The sequence below is a fragment of the Lagopus leucura genome, unplaced genomic scaffold (assembly GCF_019238085.1).
Source record: "Lagopus leucura isolate 7727_CA_CO unplaced genomic scaffold, USGS_WTPT01 Super-Scaffold_73, whole genome shotgun sequence".
Lineage (NCBI taxonomy): Eukaryota > Metazoa > Chordata > Aves > Galliformes > Phasianidae > Lagopus > Lagopus leucura.
In genome coordinates this window covers 101,309,942-101,332,847 of record NW_024962252.1, presented here as the reverse complement: position 1 = coordinate 101,332,847, position 22,906 = coordinate 101,309,942, and the positions used below count along the sequence as shown (strand labels likewise).

The 22,906-nt window shown below is 40.8% G+C and overlaps 2 protein-coding genes across 7 annotated transcripts in view; one reads left to right on the top strand and one right to left on the bottom strand.

Moving 5' to 3' along the window:
• FANCL (FA complementation group L) overlaps positions 1–12,410 on the top strand; it is a 28,208-nt gene extending 15,798 nt beyond the window's left edge. The window contains exons 7-14 of one of the 2 annotated variants that reach the window (XM_042891601.1): positions 849–917; positions 7,593–7,743; positions 9,119–9,202; positions 9,811–9,856; positions 9,946–10,027; positions 10,801–10,917; positions 11,228–11,299; positions 11,755–12,409. In XM_042891601.1, the coding sequence (XP_042747535.1) occupies positions 849–917; positions 7,593–7,743; positions 9,119–9,202; positions 9,811–9,856; positions 9,946–10,027; positions 10,801–10,917; positions 11,228–11,299; positions 11,755–11,790 (657 nt within the window). In that variant the 3' untranslated portion in view covers positions 11,791–12,409. Of the gene's footprint in view, positions 1–848; positions 918–7,592; positions 7,744–9,118; positions 9,203–9,810; positions 9,857–9,945; positions 10,028–10,800; positions 10,918–11,227; positions 11,300–11,754 lie in introns of both variants that reach the window. The other variant, XM_042891604.1, reaches the window with a different exon arrangement.
• Positions 11,715–22,906, bottom strand: part of VRK2 (VRK serine/threonine kinase 2) — a 44,340-nt gene continuing 33,148 nt past the window's right edge. For 3 of the 5 annotated variants that reach the window (XM_042891560.1, XM_042891568.1, XM_042891594.1), the window contains 5 exons: positions 21,412–21,470; positions 19,032–19,213; positions 15,263–15,436; positions 14,771–14,941; positions 11,715–12,077 (listed from right to left, as the gene is read on the bottom strand). In XM_042891560.1, coding sequence (XP_042747494.1) covers positions 11,850–12,077; positions 14,771–14,941; positions 15,263–15,436; positions 19,032–19,213; positions 21,412–21,470 — 814 coding nt within the window. In that variant the 3' untranslated portion in view covers positions 11,715–11,849. Of the gene's footprint in view, positions 12,078–13,892; positions 14,165–14,770; positions 14,942–15,262; positions 15,437–19,031; positions 19,214–21,411; positions 21,471–22,906 lie in introns of those variants that run through there. The other 2 variants (XM_042891575.1, XM_042891584.1) reach the window with 2 other exon arrangements.

The following is a 22,906-nucleotide window of genomic DNA, read 5'->3' as shown; positions in this document are numbered from 1 at the left end:
CATAGGACGGAAGGAGGCAACTTCTCAGGTGAATAAAGTTTTGGATAGGTGTTTATTTGTAACAAAGTGGGCTTTTTTCTTTCCCTGCTTTATTTTTCAGAGGATACATTTTTCTCCACAGATCTCAGAGTGGCAAGCCGAGCTGCAGTATTTTTACAAGTGTAATGAATGATCAGTGATTGGGGTTAGCCTTTTTTATTAAAAAACAGTCCATTTTTTAAACATATTTTTTCTTCCTAATTGATACCTTTTAATCTGGGGGTCAGGTGGAGAGAATAGCTGTTAGTTTTAACTTTGTCTTCATGATTGCTTTGATTAAGTTTCAAAACAAAAAGCACTTCCAATCTCAGCAAATATTCTGGTTCAGTTGACAATTAATCCTTGCCTCGGGAAGTTTTTCTGTTTTGTTGGTTTTGTTTCAAACTTTTGTATCCACTACAGGCAATTGAGGAGCAAGGGGGACGCTTCTGTTCAGCACATGCCATCAAGTTGCCAAGAAATATTTCCTCTTTTTCTTTCTGTGATCTGTTTTTGAAGTTCTTTTTTAATTTGCCTACGTGAAGACTGAACAGAGGAAGCTATGATCCTCCTGCCTCCTTCAAAGCCCGATACACAAGAACACTTTACGTGTAGGTTTCTTCTTTAAAAGAGAATTAACATTTATAAGTATTTCTGAAAATGCCTTCCATATTTTTCCTTTGGGAGCCAAGTTCTCAAGATGCATCAAGTGCTTATACTTCATTATCGAATTTGGCAGCTGCGTAGCAGTCTGACTTTAATCATATTTAAAAAAAAAACACAAAACAACTACCAAAACCAGAACTGTATGTATTTTTTCTCTCCCTCAGTATCCTACTGAGCCACCAGACTGCATTGTGGATTTTCCTGTTCAGTTTGCCATTTCCTGGATGCCACAGGTAAACCCACGTAGCTGTTATTGTTCTCCTTTATTTTCGATAACTGAGAAGTATGAAGGTAGGTGGTAATGATGCACTGGACTTCATTTTTAACTCAGTGTTAAAACTGTGTGCTTTTTACTTACAGGCCTGCTTCTGTGAATGTAAAATTGAACTTTGTATTCCTTATGAGGTTGCTTTTAATGCATTTTTCATGTATGTATACTTTGTGTGTTGATTGCTTTGCACTCGTACTGCTTTTCTCTCAAGCTGTATGTACAGCTGGAACTTCAAGCCTTCAGAAGTATTAGGAAATGCTGTGCACAGTAAGCTGCTTATGCAGAGAAGCACCACCCAAAGGTGGCTGCTGTACCAAAAACTACAACAACCAACCAAAAAACCACAGTTCCCTCAGTTTGTTATCCTGAACGATTTCCACAACATAAGAAAACTTCATTTGTAACCGAAAGACCAGGAAAATACTCAAGAGAATTCAAATTTTGTAATTTAACAGTTGTCAATGTAAGCTGTTGTCTTTTAGTCTCCTGCTTTATTTCATGTCTCACTCTCCCTTAATGGAGTGTGCATCCTTGATTAAATGGATCTAGAAGTGACCACTTTAGAAGCAAGTTCATGTGAATTATCTCTAGGAAGTGGTTGAGATTTGATGTCATTTAATTCAGAAAAACAGATTTTGCTCAAGTGATGGATAGCATTTCATAATTCTAACTCCTGCAATGATTTCTGCCCATCAGTAAAGCTTATGTTGACACTACTAAGTTTGTGTGGGGGACGTGACCCAGTGATTGCATCAGAATGATTTTCAGATGAGATGCAGAGCTCGAGGTTCTGTGCATCACCTCAGATCCACTTTGGGAGCCTGAGGAAGTAACTTCAAGAATGAACCACTGCAAATAAAAGCTGTGTTTATTTTAGTTTTTGATTCCCTGGTGCAGTTTTGAACAATCTGGATAGGTGCTGTTTTTCTCCTTAAATTTTACTGATATGTGGCACTAATATGTTTTCCTGATATTACAGGCAGGATTTCAAGTGCTGTTTCTTACCTCTGGAGTTACCTACAGTTCTAATATCATTTTCTTAATTTTATGTCATTGCAGTGTATGTTACCTCAAATTAAAAGCATTTCAAATATCCTTGACAGGTGTTGCTGCTCCGAGTGTACTCTTAGTTACTACAAAGCTACCAGCTTTACGTTAGGTTTTGATGTGATGTACTTGAATAACACAACAAAAGCAACCTGCTTTGACCAGTTAAAAGATGTGAGCAAATATATTAATATGACTCTACAGGAAAGTAAAAAATATAATCTTAACAAATAAGACACTCAGTTAGAATTACCTCTGGGGTGGTTGGAAACACAAGCGATAGATGTATGTACGTCACTGAGGACTGTTCTGAAATCATAAGAGGCTGCTTTCAGCTGCAGGTAATCTGCTGTGCTGTGGAGGCAAATAGCAGCAGCCTGTGCTTTCTGATGGGAGAGGTGTGCAGTCTGCTGTCAAAGCTGATCTTCTGAGTGTGACTTCCGGGGAAAAAGAATGTTTGTCCTAAATGTTGTGTTCCTCCACTATTTAAATTTGTGCTTATTTTCAAAGTGCATTGAAACTCTTAAAGTGAGCATCTTGGTAGGGTAAGGGTTAAACTTAGATAAAGATGAAACAACAGCAGTAGCTGATTTTAGCAGGTTCTCAAGTGGTTAAAAATTTTGGTACCTAAAAGGAAAGAGAGCACGCTGCACTTATCTACCAGTAAAATATTATGAAGTTTTAATGGAACTTCAGTATTTCTTGGTCATCTTTGATGTAAAAACTGACAAGGCTTAACTGACAAATATGCAATCTTGCTGTTGTAATGTAAACTCTTGTGGAAGAAAATATAATGAGGTTTCTGCTAATTGATTTTGCTGAATTTTTTCCCCTTGCTGTTGCCTATTTGGGGTTCTTTTCAGTGCTCGTGGACTTTAAACTTGAGGGGTTGTTGGGTGGCTGGTTTGTTGGTTGTTTTTTTTTTTTTTTTATTTGGTATAATAATAGACATGGCTTTATGGCATCCATATTAAAAATGGGTAATTTTCCTTATGGTCCCTGTCTTCCTGCTGGGTTGATAATGTTTTGATGTATTTTTCTTTTGCTCTGATGAGAGGTCTGCTGCTGCTGCTCTGACATATTCATTTGGATGAATAATTATAACTTGCACAATGTCAAGCTGAAGATGGTAGGGTTTTGTGCGTCATGACAAGCCTAGTAGCCAGTGCAGGTGTCTCACAGCATGATCAGCAACAGCCAGTGCATTCTGGCTCAGAGGAGACATTTTAGAGTAGTAAGAAATCAGCACCAAGGGCAATGCTGCTGCTGCCGCTACTGTTCCCAGTGCCAAATAAATGCAGAGTGCTTCTCAATGACAAGTGCAAGAGCATCTACTTATTTCACTTATATTCTTTTTCTAAATTACCCAATAAATGTTCTGTCTACAGATTTCGGTATGAACTGTCAGCGTGGTTCTGCATTTCAGCACACTTGTATTCTGCTGCCCTCACATCAGGGTATTGTTTCTATACTGACCACTGCCCACCTGGTTTGCTACATGAAGGTCAGGAGAGTGGAAATTAATGACTAATGAGGTCGCGCAGCCAGCCAACGATGCAGTAATACAAAATTCAGAAAGTATGGTGATATGAATGAGATTATTTGCTCATTTTAATGGAAACACAGTAAAACATGGCATAATTTTGTTGTTTTTGTTTTTTGTTGTTGTTTTTTTAGCAAAGGAGCTTCACAGATCTGCTTTCTGTGTATCTATCAATACCAAAAACAGAAACGGCTGACGCTTTGTGAAGATGTAAAGAGTGTTGTGTGTGACTTTAGTTTGTGCTAAAGAGGAAGAAAATTGTTCAAGTTTGGTTTGTGTGAAATAAAGAGCAGCCCCAAGGAATCTAAAGAGTGGTAAATTACTGAGGTAATACAGGTGATCCACTGCCAGCCAGCAACTGCTCCTTTATTAAATGGTTCTTTATCTGGGAGTACACAGGAGGCAGGTGGCAGCATCCACAGCTCAGTCTACTTTACCTTTTCGGTTCAGAAGGCTTTGTGGTTCTTCTAATTTTACTGTATTTCTAAGGGTCAGCAAATGTTATGTTAGGAAGAATTAGGAAAAACCCCAGCATCAACAACAAAAGAACTCAACAGAACAAAAGAGAGAAACCCCACCAGGCTTTATTCTTGATTTTATAAATTTTAGTAAAATGCACTGTGTTTAATCTGAGCGTTCTCACTGCTGTTTGGTCAGTATTTAGTCCATCCAGGAGTTGGAAGAGGTGTTTGAGATCTGTCAGGAATGTTGTCATGTATCATGTAGCACTTCCTTCAAGTTTCTAGCTCCATAAATAAGAACCAGGAGTAGAGTGACTTGTTTCCTCCCTGTTCCTTCTTATTCATTTAATTGAAGTGACTGGGGAGGAAGTGTTTTGAGTTGGAATAACGAATTAGCATGAGGACTGGTGATGGGATGGAGATGAGAGAGCAGAGAGTAGAAATAGGATCAAATTTTGCAGAACTACTTGAGACTCTTCCTAGGTAGGAGACTATTTGTTAGGGTGAGGCTGGTCGGGGCAGAGGCAGGAAACTCAAAGCTTAGGAGTAACAGGAGCAGCAGTAGAATGTGTTCTTCTCCAGGTAGGTCCAGAATATCACTGGTATATCTGATAGGTCCAGATTTTCACTGACCAGAATAAGCGATTCATCTCCTGTCAGTGGCTGCAATGAATGGAGGATGCTGATATCACAAAAGCTAAAAATGGGGTCAGATCTCTAAGACTGATAGGGAGTTCTGTGGCAGTGACGTGAAGGTGATACGCCTCCATCTGTTGTCTTGTAAAATAACCCAGTCTCTAATACCTGTTCTCAGAAGTTCAGGTCACAGAATCACGTCCTTCTAAACCGGGAACCGTTCAGTCCTGAGGGCTGTGCAGCATGTGTGACATGAGCACCTCTCAGACAGAGGTGACTGACAGAGCCTGGGAGGACTGGTATGGTGAGGCTGGATATGTGCTTCATTGAGGGAGAGCTGGCTGTCATCACTAATTGTACTAATTGTACTAACTGTATCCTTTGCTTTCTGCACTCACAATCTGAACTATGAAAAACCTGAGAGATGCTGACTGGAGGAGAAGAAATAGCATGTGACCCAGGTAGAGAAGACTCTCACACCCTCTGGTACAACAAACTGCATCGAGGCTTCACAGCAGGATTTCTGAGCCTCTGTTAGCTGTGAATTAGCTTCCCGTTCTAGCCATAGGCTCAGTGGCCTCGGTACTTATAAATAATATGCAGGGTCTATTTTAAACATAAAATTATCTTTGTTTTGTTTTAAGCTGTTGTGAAAGATTCTTTATGTTTTTATACTGCATGTTTTGCCTGATGGGCACGGAAACCTAATAATTACAGAGGGTGGAGTGAAAGGTTTTGCTGGTGGTTTTTAGAGTCAGGTGGGCAGCCAGCAATGATTTTGTGAATGGTGTCTTGTTGTTTTTTCTTTTTTTCTTTTTTTTTTTTAAGAATATTTGACTTATTTCATTAAAATTCTAGTGTGCTTGTGAAGAGGTTACTGAGAAACACAGTTTGCACTTTGTGGTGCTGTTAGCAGCTATCTTGGTGTAGTACAGACAAAAAAAAGCACGATGGTCTTTTTGGTTATTGCCCAGCTCTTTTCTGAAGCCAGTTGGTTCATCAACTAAAAAGGAGTGCTACAGTTCTCATGGTTTGCATGACAAGCGTGTGATGGATTTAAATACCTATAGATGCACTTCTGTATATAGCCAGAGACAGCTGGCAGCATCAATGAAGCATGCAAATAAGATCAAATGAACGGTGCGTTTAAGAAAAGATTTAACTACCTTTTTAAGGAACACCATTGAAAAATTACAATTAGTATTAAAATTAATTGGATTTTAAAACTTATCTGTGGGTTATAATCCCTTGATGTTTCTTTTTTCTAGTGAAACCCTTTGAATTCCCAGAAGATAAAGATAAAAATGATTATTAGAGGATTTATCTGTATGTGATACAGAAAAATGTAAAAAATCAAAATGGAAAGCAACTGTTGCAAGTACCAGAAAATTATGCTATTAATTTAAGTGTCATCAGAGCACAAAAGATCACATTTCAGGACTGTGTGAAAATTATTAAAATACTGGAAATAATAGTACTTAAGATGAAGATATTATACTCTAAGATGTGGTTAAGTGACTGACACTATTATATCACTTCAGGTATTATAAAAGTAACAAAATGCTTTTAAAGATAATAAGCGTTACGTCTCGAGATTGGCAGTATTCACACTTTTCTGCTTAAGTGCTTTCCTCCTTTAATTTAATAACAGCAGGGAAAAACGTAGCGTTTTATTTCTAAGCTGCACTGTTTCTCTCTGGAATATGTGTGCTTAAAATATGAGAAATTGGTATATTAAAAAAACCCAACATTTTTTTCATCTCAGAAATACATATATATGATTTCTACTTTTTGTTCTGGTGAAAGAGCATAATTACTAAAAGATTAAAGGAGAGTGGTGCATGCAAGCTTCGTGTTATTTGTAGAAAAATACCTCTTTAGAGCATAGTATTTAATTTGCTTTTTCTTTTTCACACCCAGAACTTGTCTGGCTCCTGGGCCAAAGCGTGTCTGAAATGTGACCCTTGTCACATCTTCTTAATTTCCCATCTCTTTATTGTAGCTGAAGAAGCCTGTGTCAGTGTTCTGTCATTCCTTGTTTTCACTCGTGCATTTGATTTTTCAGTTGTGTTTTGTGTGAGTCATTTCCAGTACTCCCAAATCCCAGCCTGGCATGTCCACGTGAAGCCATGTGTGGAGTGCTTGCTGTTCTCCTCTGGGCTCTGTTCATGGCGCTCCAAGCTTCTCTGCTCATTCCATCTTATACCAGACTCAGGTTTACTTTGGATCAAAGCATGGATGGAGCATTACTCCTGCTTTCTATCGCATTCTTCACCTCTTTTTTGGCTCCCTGAATTCTTCTTTGTATTTTGCACCCTTTGGCATCTGCATTTTGAAAGCTGGACTCCTAAGTATTTCCTCTATTTTGAAAACTTCCTCTAGAAGAATTAATCTGTTTTGCTCAGCGATGTTTAAAAGACTTTTGCATTGCTGTTCTCTGTATTGTCCTGTATAATGACTGGGGTTTTTTTATTCTGCCTATTCCACTCTCAAATATTGAAATCCTTTGAGTGTAATCCTCTGAATATTGCATGGTTTCTCTTTCTCTTGCAGTATTTGCATGGTTTGAAACATCATGTTATGTCCCAGGTTTTATGCTGCTTAATTTTGGGACTGTTATAACATTGCTTAGCTACGTATCATAGCTTTTTTTTTTTTTTTAAATCTACCTTGTAGTTGTCACCAGTTTTCCAATCAGTTATGATGTATGCTTATCACAACGTGCTGGAAGTACCGAGAGTAGAGAAATTGTGCTGAAGACAGTTATCTACTTTATGTTGCTTCGAATAAAAAGTGTTGTTATATAAGGTCCAGCATTTTTTGCCTACCATACTCTAAGTGGAGGCATGCTAGATTTTAATGCTGCTTAAATGACAGCCGTTGTTTTTTAATATTCTGTATTGCCATGGGTAGAAACCACGTAAAATCTTTAAATTTCTTTTTTTCCCAGGACTCCTTAGTAACCATCCACAATCAGTTCCTGGCAGCACTGGAATCGCTGAAAGAGTTCTGGGACACCATGGATGAAATTGATGGGAAGACGTGGGTACTGGAGCCAGAAAATCCAGCCAGGGGTGCTACAGCAAGGAGGATCGCCATAGGTACACACAGACTGGAAGGAATGCATGAGTTTTAGAAGTAAACTCAGCATGCTTTTTTTCCTCTGCTTATCTAACCAGGTGGTGGCTTTTTCAGTCAGGAAAAAGAAGACTTAAAAACAGTAAAACACAACTCTTACTTTGTATTAAAGACAAACCTCCACTGAACGCTGCGCCTGTCTATGAAATTGTTAGCAGTTCTCTATGTTAAATACAAAATGTAAGTTTCATCTTCACGTTACTGCACGTAACTCTTAAGAACAAAGAGAACTGGCATGACAGCTCTAGAAAATCAGTGTTTGTAGAACAGAGCTTAGAAGAATCCCTGATCTCGTTCACAAATTCCAGTTTTTCGGTAGATTGTTGTTTTAGATTGTCCCTGTCTTGGTAGAATGAAAGGAGAATTAGTGCAGTCCAAAGGGGGAAAGAGAGGACAAAGAGGCAGGTGGAAAGGACAGAGAAAGGAGGAGAGGAAATTAGAGGCATACGATGTTAACAATCTGAGGAAGTTCCTTAATTCGTATGCTGACACGTGGCACTTCAAGGTCTTGGTGTATATAGAGAGTAAGGAGTCCTGTACTTGCAAAGGAGAAACTTAGCAAAGCCTTAGGTTAGGAATACAGGTGAAAATGTTATCTTTGAAAAGATTTCTGATTCTCGGCTTAAATCCAAAATGCCAATTGCGTATTGTAGAAATCTGAGAAGGTACAATGGACCAAAGCAGATCTAAGTTGTCCCTGAAAGCTGCGGAGTGGGGCAGGAATGCTGCTGGTGGTGGTGCTGAGGCAGCTCCTTCATTGGGGTGACGGGAGGAACAGGGGAGGACTGAGGTCAGCAGCTGGTTGGAGCGCAGTGGATCGGATAATACATTTGTGGTGTCAGGCTGGCTTTGTCTTGGCACCACCGTACTGATGAAGACCAATGAGAAGGAAGGGAAAGCCTCAAAAAGTTCAGGTCAGTGGAGGGCAGTGAAAGGCTTTGAGGCCTTTGTTTTCCGTCACAGACAATCTTCAGTTAAGGCTAGATTTCGATTTAATTCCTTCCAATTTATTCAAGAAGGTCAAGCCTAACATAGCTGTTAATTAGGAAAAAAAGAAGTTGGATTTCACTTGTTTGTCTGTTAGAGAATGTGCTGCAAGGTTTTTAACCTGGATCCAGAACATTTTTGAGCAAATCCTTTGGGGATCTTAGGGTATCACATAACGGGAAATATTTGCTGTTTGAAACTGAATGCTTTGTACCAATTTTCCAATTATCTGCAGCAATTAAAGGCAGTCTGAATTCATTAATTTATAACTGTTTTCTAAGTTAATGTTTCTGTTTTCAAGCAGTTGATTGCAAAGAAAAGCTCCACTTAAGTCTGACTTCCTTCCTGTAGGGAGCAATGTGTCTGTGAACGTAGAAGTGGATCCCAGGCATCCAAAGATGCTCCCCGAGTGTTACTTCCTTGGAGCAGATCATGGTAAGGCAGCAGACAGGCAACATTTGTTTCTCTTCTAGAATCTGCTCTCTGGTGAGCAGGCACCAGAGTAAGCTGTCAGGCTACTGGGAAAGCATGAAGTGGAGCCAGGAACAAGGCTGTGCGTGCAGGAGGGTTTGACACAGACACTGTTTTTTAACAGCATAAATCTGCAGCCTGATGTTTTGCTGAATGCCATTTTCTCCTAGTGCTTTCCTAGCACAGTTTATGTCCTGTTGATGATTATGCAGTCCTATTTATATTTTACTACGATTTTCTTTTTATAAATAAGTTAATAATCTACTGCATGTGTCCTAGTGGTGTTTGGAAGTATTTAAGTCTTGCACTCTGCTTCGCACAGCTTTTTTTGCCAACTTCTTAAGGGAAATAAATTCATCAGTCTGGTGTTTTAAATGCCAGCACGATCAGTTTCTAAAACTGAGGGCAATCCTTGAGTTAGTTGCCTTAATTCATTAAAGAGAATACCACCCAAAAAATGATCACCAACAAATATGACTCGCCCTTTATTGCTGAAATAGAAGGGGTAGAATCGGGCAAGTGACAGAAGGGGATCATAAGGATATATAACCATGTGTGTGTATTGTTTGCAGTGGTTAACCCTTTGAGAACTAAGCTGAACAACAACATGCACTTGTGGTAAGCATCCTTAGTGATACAGGTGTGAAAATAGAATGGCATTTGCTGTTCTTAACATTTACTTTTTTCTCCCTTTTTCCCGCTTGCAGGGATCCAGAAATTAGTTTACTACAAAACTTGAAAGACCTCTTAGAAATTGATTTTCCATCTCGTGCCGTGTTAGAAAAAAGTGTAAGTTGTTTTTTGTTAATGACCAGTCGTTATTTCTGAGTAAGTAAAATCTAAACGGTCATTTTATAACTGCCAGGGAAAGTCAGAGACTTAGAGTGGTAATTGGAGTAATATATTGTCATAAGGACTTCTGAACTTCAAGCAACAATTGTCAGTACTTGTTAACCTTTGATTTGGGGTGCACGCTTTCCTGTGGCCTTCATAGCAGCAGGACAATTAATAATAGGTTTCACTATTAAAAGGGAAAGAGGAAGTTCCAGAGGAGCTAATGAGATGTGGAAAATCCAAACATTCTGTTATGGATGTTGATGACTTACGTTCTAATTAGGTAGAGCTGCTTACAGGGGACAAGAGGCCATCCAAATACGGGTGCATTTCAAATAAACTCAGAATTAATTTTTGACAATGCTGTAACACTGGATTACCAGCTTGGCTTTCACTCGTGAAATCTGTAAATTAATATCTGGCTGCAAGGTCTTGTTTCTGATATCTCAATGTAACGACAAATCATTGTGTTTGAAAAAGAAACCGTGGGGCCCGAGTATGAAAATGTTTGTCAAACCAGCTGTAATGCAGTGAGAGGATAAAATGCAACCCAGCAGTCCTGTACATCCGGCAACTGCTCTCACTGTTAATACCATACAGTAAAAAATGGATGTCGAAGGCAGCGATGTTTAGTGATTCCAAATAAGGTGCAAAACGAAAAACATAGATGGAAATGTTTGTCTGTCTCAGCCCTTCTTCCTTTCGAACCTCAACTGGGGTGCTTTCAGGATTTCACCAAGGACTGTGGAATCTGCTATGCCTACCGCCTCAACGGCGCCGTGCCAGATCAAGTGTGCGATGAGCCCCGATGCGGACAGCCTTTTCATCAGGCTTGCCTGTATGAGGTACAGGAATTAATGGGACTTGGCTTCTTAACTGACTGGCAAGTGGTAGAAAATAAGCATTGCACACCTACAGCTTCAAATGAAGCAAATTCCTATACGGGTTGCTAGAAAAGCCACTGTGATTGGAACAGCCTGGTGTAAAACAAGCTCAGTGTGGAAGTGAACCTTCCTCACTGTGTGGTTGTGCAGACTGACCTGACCTGCACTGTGTCAGGTGCATCCCAGATGAACTAAGCTTGCAAAACTCTGTTAAGGGATGTGTTTTAAGTAAATGAAAATCTACGTTTGTTTCATGTTGTTTGTGTTGCAGTGGCTACAAGGTCTTCCTTCCAGCAGACAGAGCTTTAATGTCATCTTTGGTGAATGCCCATATTGTAACAAGGTAAGGAAGTATGATGGAAATGGAGCTGGAACAAAGTGGTGTGGTTACTTTGTTACAGGTTTTTGCCTTTATCTCAGTCTTCTGTTGAACAGCAGTTGCAGCTTTTCTCTCCCCTTTACCCAGCAGGACAAAGAGAGGAAAAGTTTGCATTTAATGCATCAGTATTTACCTATGCTGGTTGAGAAAATCCTTAAAGATGTTGTTATAACTCGTATGTCAACATACTGGTGTTGAAAATAACTAAATACCATGCTGCAATCTTTCATGGTTTTTTTTTTAAATTTGTCTGTAACAAAGAACTCATTTCTGAAAAATCCCCACATTCGTAGTACAGAACAACCCCAGCAGTACTCGAGTACATACACAACTTCTTGGTGCAGGCTGTGAAGGTATAAAAGAACCTGCTCTTAAAGGGTGTGCATTTACAGCTTTATTTTACAAAATTATTTTCTCAGCCCCTGGCATTGAAATCTTCCGTGAAGAAACCTTGAGAAAAGCACCACGAGGGGAACGTCGGCGCACTTGCACTGAAGGCAATGAAACAGTGGCATCAAAGAAAATACAAGGAAAGTAATATCAGAAACAAAAGTACAAGTATAGCTATACTGTAGTGGTATCTTTCTTCAGTAAATGCGAGCCTAAATATTGTGGGTACGGAAAGACCAGGTTCTTGCAAAGACAGTGGATGAGCTGTAGTTAAGAGCTGCTCTAGTTTCCTTTTGGACTCAAAGAATGATGCCTGGGGGTTGAGTGGTGGTAATTCTCTTCCTGTGTCTTTCTGCAGGGGACAAAAAACAACCTTAGTATTTACATGAGTGAGATTCAAAGCACTGAAAATAAAAATCAAGCCAACAAGCAGAGAAAGATAACATCCGGGTATTTAAGCTATCCAAGAGAAAGCAACGCAATTCTGACCAAATCTTAACTCTTGAATTTGCAGCTGTGTATTAAGTGCATAAGTACAGGTTTGATTAAACACCCTTGAAAGATATTGTCTATTCCTGAGCAGCTGCAATTCTTGTCTATCTTTAACTCTCTTTGCCAAATGGTAAAATATTTAAGTCTTTACAGTATTCTTGTGAATAAAGCCTGGAAACCTAGGAAATAATCTGCAGTTTGATGTGTCGCTTCAACTTGTGTAACTTTCTGCCTTCTGGTTCATCACAGGCAGCACAAATGTGCATCATGTTCCTCTTTCTAGCTGGACAGGGCAGCTGGTTCTTTAGGTCTCCAGCAGCAATGAAGCATACTCTTCATCTCTGCTCTGACTCCCCCAAACACTATCCTTTTGTTCATGCAAACTGTATTTTTCATCACCCCTTAGAAAAATCTACATACATTCACAATAAGTAGTTTTAGTAGAAATCTTGTCTTTGTTATCAGCTGCCTTATTCCTCGCAATGACAGACGTGTCTGTTTTTACCTTTAAAGAAAAGCTGGGCCCCATCTGATAGAAAGGTAACTATGATGTCCAACAGAAAGGTAGCTCCTTTTCATTCTCTATTTCATCACTTCCATATTCTTTTCTAGGCGTTATTTCTGCCTTCCACCCTCTCTGTTTGCCACATGTCCTGTCTCTCACAACCGTCCTACTCTTTTTGTCCTCCTCTCACTCCAGCGCTCCCCTTGTGACACAGAACTGTTTCTCCTTTTTGTTTGTATCTAACAGCTCCTAGCAGTATCACACAAAGCAGACCCACTTCTTTCTTCTCCCTTTGTCATTGTCCCAGCCATATGATGTTTTTCTGAACGTACTTCTCTTAGAAGATAAACCATGGAGACAGAACTTCTCCTCCGAGCTCCGTACTCAGGCCTTTAACTGCATCATCTCTGCCTATGAACAGCAGCAGCACGCCGGCTCTCTGAGTGCTGCAGTTGGAGTGGGGTGCCTGCAGTTAGCTGCTCCAGGCAGCTGCCTGACTGAAGGGTTTGGAATTGCTCTCTGGAGAACCCTTGACAGACAGACTCTCATCACTCTGGTTCCTGAATTAGCCACGGCTTTCCCCCTCCCCCAGCCTGGTACATGAACCATCCTTCGGAAGTTTCGTAACCTCACTGCTATGAAACGCAGCTTTTTGCACCAACCTCCTCAATTACAGGGAAGAAATTGAAAGGAAGTCTGCAATACAAAACTAAGGCCATCCTGCCTTTTTTCCCCCATTTCCAGTTCCTCCCTTGAATATTCAAGTTGTTATCTGACATGCGTTTTAACTTTAGTGCTCAAAGTTCAGTCAGAGCTACAAAACCATTCCATATAGATGCAGCACTATTATACTGCAACAGTGGCTTCTCTTTTAGAGTGGTTACATCAAAACAAACACACAATCCAAATATCAGACTGGTGCTCAGTTCCAGTTATTTAAAATGTACTTCTCCTTTCTTTCCTCAAAGAGGAGGGAAAGCAAATCTCCCATGTGAAGATCCACAGTCCGGTTGTGTAGGTGAGCAGGGGATGCTATGAGGATACCAGTGTTTTCTTTTACCCCCTCCCCATGCCATCATGGAAAACTGAGTGTGTCTCCTTCCATATCTGCTGCTTTTTTAACAAGTGAAAGTTGCTGCCTTCATACAAAACACACAGGAGGAACAGAGATTGGGTGGGCACTACTTGTTTTTATTTGCTAGTATTTTTTAACTTGTCCATCTGAGGATTATGAAGTCGCACCCCATGTCTTCAGAGAAAAAAGTTTCACTGTGTCAGAAATCCAGAGACCCTCCAGAGTCTGACTGCTTTGCTACCAGCCAAGAGGTCTCCAAACATTGTTCTGCTCACCACTTTCCTGCCTGATGCTCTCAGGTACTGCTGTGCTTTTTGTGCTTCTCTCTCCTAGCTTGTACTGGAGTCTCCAGGCAGTGATCAGCAGACTGCCAGAAGCAAATAATTTTGGATTAATAATAAAGCTGCATTTTTGTGCTTATTCAAAAGTGTCCTCATGTTGTTCTTCTATGTGAAGGAGATAAACAGGGCTGAATTTGTTCAAGGACAGAGGATATTTACTAAGTTGGAGTGTTAGTAAAACCTCGATCTGCTTTCTTCTTTCTGTAGAAACGGATGGTTGAAGAGTAAGACAGAACACACTCATTCAACCCTTTTATGTAGTAGTTACCAGTAAGTGAGATTAATTAGTTAGTTTCTCAAATCCTCAGATTAAGGAGTTGGAATTTAAGAACTCTATAAAGAGTGCTGTTAGCTTCTACCAAAAAACACCAATTAGGGCCACAGGGAGATGACTGTTTTTTTCTCAGCGCTCGTATCTGTTGGGGAGCACGCTGGGACACTGCTTTACTACCAAACTATATACAACAAATGTTAATTTGGAGCTGTATGAAACCATATGCAAAGCTTCCAGTGATTGTGTTAGGTTTGAGTTTTTGTACTGCTGTTAGTTTTTCTGCCACTCATTTTTTGCAAAGCTCATCCTTCTTTCCCTGCGTGCCGTGCCTGCTCTAAGTTAACAGCAAAATCCTCACCTTCTGTGGGTCAGTCTCCTGCATGGTGCTGTTCAGTGTCATTGGCTTCTCTTCAGCATGGCATTTCCTGTGCGTTATCTGAGCCTGGGGCCTGCTTGGGTACTTAGAGGCATCCTCTTTCACCTTCTGCCTCTGTCTCACTGGGTTTGCTGAAGGCTTTGGTAAGTGAACCTGTTGGCGTACAGTAATTCTGAATGCTGAAGAAAAACCAGCAGGCTTCCCAATTAGAGGTGCTATTCCAGAACTGTACCTACCAGGTTTGAGACAGGCAGCGTGCCTACTTTGCTCTTCTTACCTGGGCACAACACACAAAGCTGCAAGCTCCCCATAATGCAAGCCAATAAGCGCCTGCCCACTTCTGGTGCTCATGACTCAGGGCTTGACTTTTTTCAAGCGCTCTTCTTCTCTTGGCCCTTCCCAAAAGGTGACCAGCAAGCTAAGAGAGTGACCTCCCAAGAGACACCATGCATTACTGCAGTGCCAAATCCTCACCTGCTGAGGCTCTGTTTGGGGAAGCGTCCGGCACAAGTTACTTGGCTTCTCTTCATCTTGGAGCAGTCTGCCTCTTGCTCGTGTCCTGGCCTTGTTTTGACAGATGTTTTCCTCACTTTCCATCTTTTCTTGCTTCTGTTGAGCTGGTTTTGGCATAGGCTTTGGTAAGCGAGCCTGTTGATGAACAGTCAGCAGTTTTGTATAGGAAAAAATGCCTCAGTACTTTAAAAAGAAAAAAAATTAGCTTCAGTGTTGAGAAAACAAGAATGAGAGTAAGCTTTAGTCCTTCCAAATAATTCTTTTCAGCAGTTTAATTACCAATAAACGCCATTTTCAAGCAGTATAAAGTTAGAGCTATGCCGTATTTGGGAAGTATGCTACAAACTATACCTGAGTTACACCTTTCAAGACATTTATTGATCACCTTTATTGGGAATAAGGCCACTGAGTCACTGTCTGTATCATTAAGTAGAGCTGAGAGCATTTCATACCGGTGCAGTGAGTGAGATGGACAACTGAAAGATAGGAACCCTTCCAACTCAGGTAATGGAGTTTAAAAAGTGAAGTCTTTTAGAAGAATGTCGCTGGGATGATGTGGTGAATAGCTGCACTCAGTTAATACAAGTTTTTCCTAGTGCTAATCTAAGCACTACGTATCAAGTGATGTCTGTTTTTGGCTTTTTTAACTTGGAAGACAAACGTAGCCAAAACACAGGCTGTATGCCACATGCCTTTGGTACTTCTGGCACCCTAATAACTCTGTAACTGCAATGTTTGCATATGGTCCTATGTGCAGCAGCTGTGTCTCAATATAGAAGCTAGAAAAGAAGTAATATGCTTCTTTTGCATGCTGCAAACTAAATACATGTAGGAGATAGGAATTGCACAAGCTAAACACTGTTGGAAGTGCCAGTAAGCACTTCCTATAGTTTAATCCAGAACACCTTTAAAGAACAGATCTACAGATCTGAGAAAATCATGGCTTAGAAACATAAAGGTGTATTTGTCCTGAATAACTGAAGCCAGTTTCAAGCACTCTACCTCAGGACATAATGCTGTCAATAGCCTTGAGAAACCTCATTATGTAAGCAAGGCTCAGTGCCACCCTGACACTTCTCTCAGTTTGGAGGTCCAAGCTGTTTTCTCTGCATCACAGCACCACAGTGCATCATGCAGGAGCTGCTAATCCTGCTGACAGCTACGTCTGCTGCCTTCACAACGAACACGTACTTCAAACCAAATCACGTTCAATACAGGACTTACAGCACTCAGGGAAATAGCTGTTGCATGCCTGAAAATTACAATATTCCGTACCAACGACATGACAAGTTGGTATTAATGAAATCATTTTCCAACATGAAGCTTACAACATCTAGCAAGTCGTCAGCTGGCCTTACATACTTCATTTGGCCCTAATTCTAGCATTTTCAGTAGAGGTGAGAAAGCTGAGAATATTTATCCAGTGCCAAAAACTGTTGTAAACAAATTTGAGAATTAACCTAATTAATGTTATATCATCTGTTCAATGTGCAACTGAAACAAAGAACGTGGGTGTAACCACTGTTACACTTTTAGTGTTATCTCAAGACTGAATTAATGTGCAATACAGGGAGCTGAACCTTAAAATTCAAATTCTACAGGAATTCCTTTTCACATCGTCTTCGAGGGCAGCTCTTGTTACAAGACCTCCTCGGTGGCAGCGCTGGGTGTTTACTGGCCTTCAGATGGGAATTAACCCAAGTTCACCTCTTTCCTGTACAAAACTACTGCAGGTAGATGCAGACAGAGCAGCTGGATTCAGTTTCCGCTTCTCAGAAGTGAGGAATCAGACCTGTTTGTAGTGGCTCCCTCTATCTTTAGATTGCGTGTTTAATGGGAGAAGCAGATGGAGAAAAAAGGGAAGGTAAGAAGAGAACGCAGAGGTGTGAATGGAGGGAGTCAGAGTGAGCATGAGGAGCTGCAAAGGGGAAGTGCGTGCCTGCCTGCCACCGTGCTGCTGGGGCTCCAGCACCAAAGTGCAGCGGGCCCTCAGCCTGAACACTGCATTGTCTAAGAACAGCAGTAAAACCAGAGAAGGTTCCGTTGCCTGCCCTCTCTACTCGTAATCACGTGGCCCTGAAGCATTCGCAAACAGCAGGTGCTGCAGTGACTTCCACAGTCCAGAGGTTTTACCTTTACACCGCATTGCGCAAGTCTTAGGCCAGGCAACGAGACACAGATCGGCTGTTTGGTGTCCTGCTCTAAGAAATGTAAGATGTGAGAACCAGAGACCCAACCCGATCAGCTGGAGATTAGTTAAGCGAGCTGCCAGGTAGCTGTGAAGTTCAGAGAATGCTACAGACTGGAGGAGAAAAGTGGACTCGAGTTAGTGAGGACAATGCAGTCACAGTCAGCAAGGAAAACTCTGTCACTGACACAGCTTTTGGTTTTGTTAAAAGTGCTAAAACCAGAAAAGTCAATAAAACTGCTAAAATAAGTATGTGTAATTACCAGGAGCAAAACTCAGTGCCTTTTTATTAAACATGAACTTTCGTCCTGCCTTCCGTAATACGTAAATAGTGCTGACAATTGGTTTGTGAGGCACTAGCTACAATAAAATGTAATTGTATCATGAGAGAAAGGTGACAATCAGGAGATCATGAAAAAATTACATATTCTCACTGGTGGTTAATTAGCCATGCAAAACCCCCTCAAACAGATATTCTCTTCTATTAGGAATGATTACTATGCAGGCCTACAGATGTCAATACCACAGTCATTCAAATACTTCTTTCCCAACTAATTGAAGGTTGTAAAGCTCTGGTGCCAAGGTTTTGCTTCCAAAGAGCTAATTTATGACTAGAAGGATATTTTATGTCTTCAGTTGCAGCAGCTACAAAACTCAGCAAATCAGAACCATCTGTGCACTGATACTTGAATCACCATTCATCTAGCAGCCTATCAGTCACATTAGTTTGCATCCTGCATTCTTGGCTCACGTACGCTTGTGCTGGTCCAAAGTTCACCAGAAATATTAAAAATGAATGGTACCCTGACCCTGCCTTATTGCACACACATCACAGGCAGAAACAGGGCTTCTGCATACGGGTAGTTTCAAGGCAGAGGTATGCTGGGAGTGACATTTCACAGCACGTCCAGTAAGACCGCTAATTACCTCAATTTCCACTTATTAAAACAAGGTTTTATTAACCGTATCGTTTCAGACTTACCAGTACAAAAGGCAAATGTAACACTATTAGCTGCCAGTTTCTCAACTCCGTGTCAGTGCATCACTGCATACCAATAACAGTTAAATCCCAGAATAATGCCTCCTCCACATTAGTGGCTGCAGGAGTATAAAGGCAAATGACAAAGAGCAGTTGGAAAGCAAGAAAATGAATTAAATGCTTTCACTGATAAAGGTAGCTATGCTTTTAATCTGGAAAGAAGGAAAAACCTGGCATCCAGGCTTGTCTTCAAGATGTTGGTGAACAAAGTCCTCGACTTCCCCATTACCCTGAAAGTAAATCGTTCTCTGCAGACCTACTGCTTTGAAGTGAGAGGCTGTAGGTCAAAAGGACTCATGACAGTTCTTCCTCCTTCAGGGTTGACATCCCACTTTTTAGCAAAGCCAGGGGAAACAGGAATTAACAAACACGGTGTATTTAAGGCTAAAAGAACTGCTGTGTCAGTCCCATTTTGCCATCTTAAACTACTTCCTCTTTTACAAAATAAAAGGCAACAATTAAGCAGGAGATTTCAGAAAGAATTCCCAAACTCTCTTACTTACTTTTGATGCTTTAGCAGCACAGTGATTTTGTGCGCATCCTGCAGTGGAAAATTCCAGAGGGCCATCATAGGGAATTCCGCTCCTCTTCAGTCCATCCAGCAAGATTTTCTTAAGCTCTTGGTACTTTGGCTTTTCATCGTAAGCTAAGCCATAAACACACACCAAAAACTTGGATAGTTCACCTGTAGAATGTATTTCAAATGCAAATTTCACTTGGTGTAGCCTTAGATCTTCAGAAAGCGTTTCATTCCAAAGTGGGTGCCAACCCAATAGTGCCAAACAAGATGACAAAATTTCAGCTGAAGACAACGCTCAAAACAGAGCTGACAGTATCTTGTCTTTTGGAGATGAGGGAGGAAAAGATAGACTTGGATAAACAAGCTCACCCTTAAGCACTGCGTCTTGTTCTGCAGATGCAGTAATTTGTGGTACTGTCAGTTAGCCAAGTACAATAATTAATCAACTCTACTGACAAACCTTGGATACTTCTCCATAGAACAGAAGTATTTTATATTTGAAGGACCATAACATGACTTTAAATATTAACTACTCTCAACAGTTCTATTTTAATCTATACAGATATCCTTAGAATGCTGAGGTGAATGACAAAATTTTGTTTTCTAATACTTTGACAAACGTTGACTTTGGGATTACACATAATACAGTCTAACAGCAGCATTATTTTGCAGTCACTTTCGAGTGGTTCTAAAAACAAGAAAACCAGTGAACGGGCAAAAATAATGCTCTTAGGGCAAACAGACAGGGGTGGATCAAACTTTTCTTTCAGTTGACAGCCCAAGTGCATCCTAAAACTGAAGTGCCACACCAGACATTAGCAGCCAGTGAAATCCCAGAAGCAAAAACTTACTGAATCTGTACGTAGATTGTGAATGCACTTTATGTAACATGTCCTGCATCCCAATCATTCAGATGCAGATATTATGAAAATAAAGGAATAAATAAAAACAGAAGCTGCCTTTCGTAGGAAGCGCGACGTTTTCCCTGCGCTACCTCTGTATTTCAGCGAAGGAGGTAAACGACAGGATGAACTGTGCGTTCATTTGCTTTTCAAACCCCAAATGCTGACCTATAAACCTCCTGTGGCAGTTATCCTATTCCTAAGATAGTCACTCCTTCCTAAACAGCCTGGATTGCCTATGGTGAAATCCCTTGCGCCGCTGTATCATGCATCACAGATGAGATTCAGATTTTTGTTCTACCGCTCGCGGGGGTTCAAACTTTAGCCCTCCACACCTGCATTGCCCACTTAGTGCTTGCTCATGGCACAAGGCACAAAAGCAGCATCAGAAGTTCCTGCAATAAAAGCACTAGGTATTCCTAATCGCCGAGTATCATGAAGCATCAGGAGCTGTGCACTGCAGAGTGACCAGCATCCAACAGCATCCAGAAACTAGTTTCTGCCCTTGCAGTAAACAAGCCTTCAAGATAAAAATGCTTTAAGCTTAAGCTTGTACATGAAGGGCATGATCCAATTCCACTGAAGTCAGAAATATTAGTTAAATTAAATTACACCCTAAATTAATGAGTCTGACATATAATCTCACAATGAGTATTATGTAACTACCCTGTTATCAGCTAAACACAGATATTGCAGGGTGAATTATTATGCTGGACAGATACGCATTCAGAGAGGTTCCACCAGTGCCAAATTTTACACAAATAGGATAAAGGGAAACTGCCCTGAATGCATCCATTCCTGAATTACATATATTTTGTACTATTTGCTATCTTAATACCCTATTTAATACAGAGCATATCTCTGAGCACTGTAGAGATTTCTTTATTAATCCCCTGTCCCTCAGCTTTTACTGCACATTACCACCACCAAACCTGTGCTCCTACATCTGGCAGGAGAAAGAGCCAAACCTTATAAAAAGCTGCTGCCAATGGAAACCTCCCCCCTGATCCGTTCCACGTGCAGCAAAGAAGTCGCAGCCATCTTCTCAGAACATAACTCAGCAAGTAAAGAGGGAGACAGAACAGCGAGGGAAGTTTAGGGAAGACAAGGAGGATGTGGACGGGATATCAGAGAAGCATGGGGACAAAAAAGCAAGGGAGGAATGAGAGCCAGGTCTGATTTCTAGACGTGATGCAGTTGTGAGGCATGTCAGGAAAGTTCAGGTGGCACTGACTCGGATATTCTTGGTTTGTCCTAAGACTGGTAACTGCATGGACTCAGGCCTCACGACTGCATCTGCCTGAAGGTGTCAACGTTTGGCAATTAACCTGAATATTTTAAATTGAAGAGTTGCCTACATTTGTATCATTTTTCTTTTTCTCCTGCTTCCTCAAATAAAGTAAGACATCTTTTCTGTAACAGACCGAAGAGCTACGGGGTACACACTGTGAGCACACTTACTACAGCTGCTTCCAGAAGAATTCCATTCCATCACCGAATGTGGGAGCTCATCCATAAGTCTGAAACAACATGAGAGCACAACAATTTAATGCAGTTTTGGAGCAGGTGATTCTTCATTTGGGATTTTAGGTAGACAGCAAGTCTCAATTCCAAAGGGAGTGGACCTCCAGGATAGCTTATGATTCACAGCACTGCTTTTAAAACAAGATCTCCACTTTCCAGCTGTATTTTTAACTCTTTGGAGGCTGCTGATTTCAGCAGGACCAGGTTTACAGCTAAGACTGTACTTCTAAGCTTTTCTTTGCAGGTATTTTAAGCTTTCTAGAAAGAGAAAAAAAATCCTTTGAACTCGTTCTGATTTCAGCTTAGTGATTACTATTTGTGTTTGGAAAATTTGCAGCCCTTATTTGCCTTTAACATCAGATTCTTTCTGCCATACAGCTCACAGACAGCTGCGTGACTTCTGTCAAAATTACAAGCAGGCGTGGCAGAGATGACAGGGAGGGAGGTGGAGCAGCACTGAGTCCTGTGCAGGTAAAAAATAAAAAAAGGGCAAGGGCACAGATGTACTTTCTGTCTATCCAACACCAGAAGTAACCAAGAGAACCAGAGTTCAGAATAAATCATACCTTCGAATGGGGTGACGCATCACCAGCTCTCATCTCTGAGCAGGCAGGAAACCCCATTGCTTGGCACTTGCAGGAGCCTGCAGATGCACCAGCTCCCCTTTCCTGAGTGAACTTTAGCTGTGTTGTTAACGCTGTCAAAGGATCCTTTGTTTTGTTTAAAGGAGTCACAAAGGTCCACCAACCAGGAATGAGATGTGTTCTCAAATGGGTAGAATTGGGGTGCTTAGAAAATATCCTCCAATGCCACAATCTAGTTACCCAGTCACTTAGAATCAGTTTGCTATGCAGCAGCTTCACTGAGACCCTAGCTTCAGGCAAGTTCTGCCAGCAGGAGAAATGTGATGACCAAGCGTGCCTTGCTCTAAGCCCTCAGCTTTGTGGTAATAGGGATACCTTGAAGTTCAGGCTTGTGAAACTATCTATCCCTGCAAAGCTACCTATGTGGGCTTTGCATTCTGTAACAGAAAGTGGAGGAGGGTTATTTAACATATAGCTACTTGCAATGCACATCTCCATGCTACAGTCACCTCATTTCTCTAGTTAATAAATACAGGTAATCTGTAATGTTCAAAAAATAATGCAGTAAATAAAAGAGTATTTTAATCCCTTTTTTTTTTATTCTTCTTAATACTTCTTTCTCCTGACCGTCCTCCAAAACAGGATATAAGGCCAGATGGACCCCTGGTCTCACCAGGAGCTGTTCTCTAATATCAAAAGGTACGACTGTTTTGGAGGAACGAAACATTTAAATGTGTTTATTTTCCTTCAGTTTAACTTAAATTCCGATTCAGACAGGGACCCCACTCCAATTATAGCACGAAGATTTCTGAGCTCAAGTATACCAGCAGCCCTTAGCGAAGCCCACA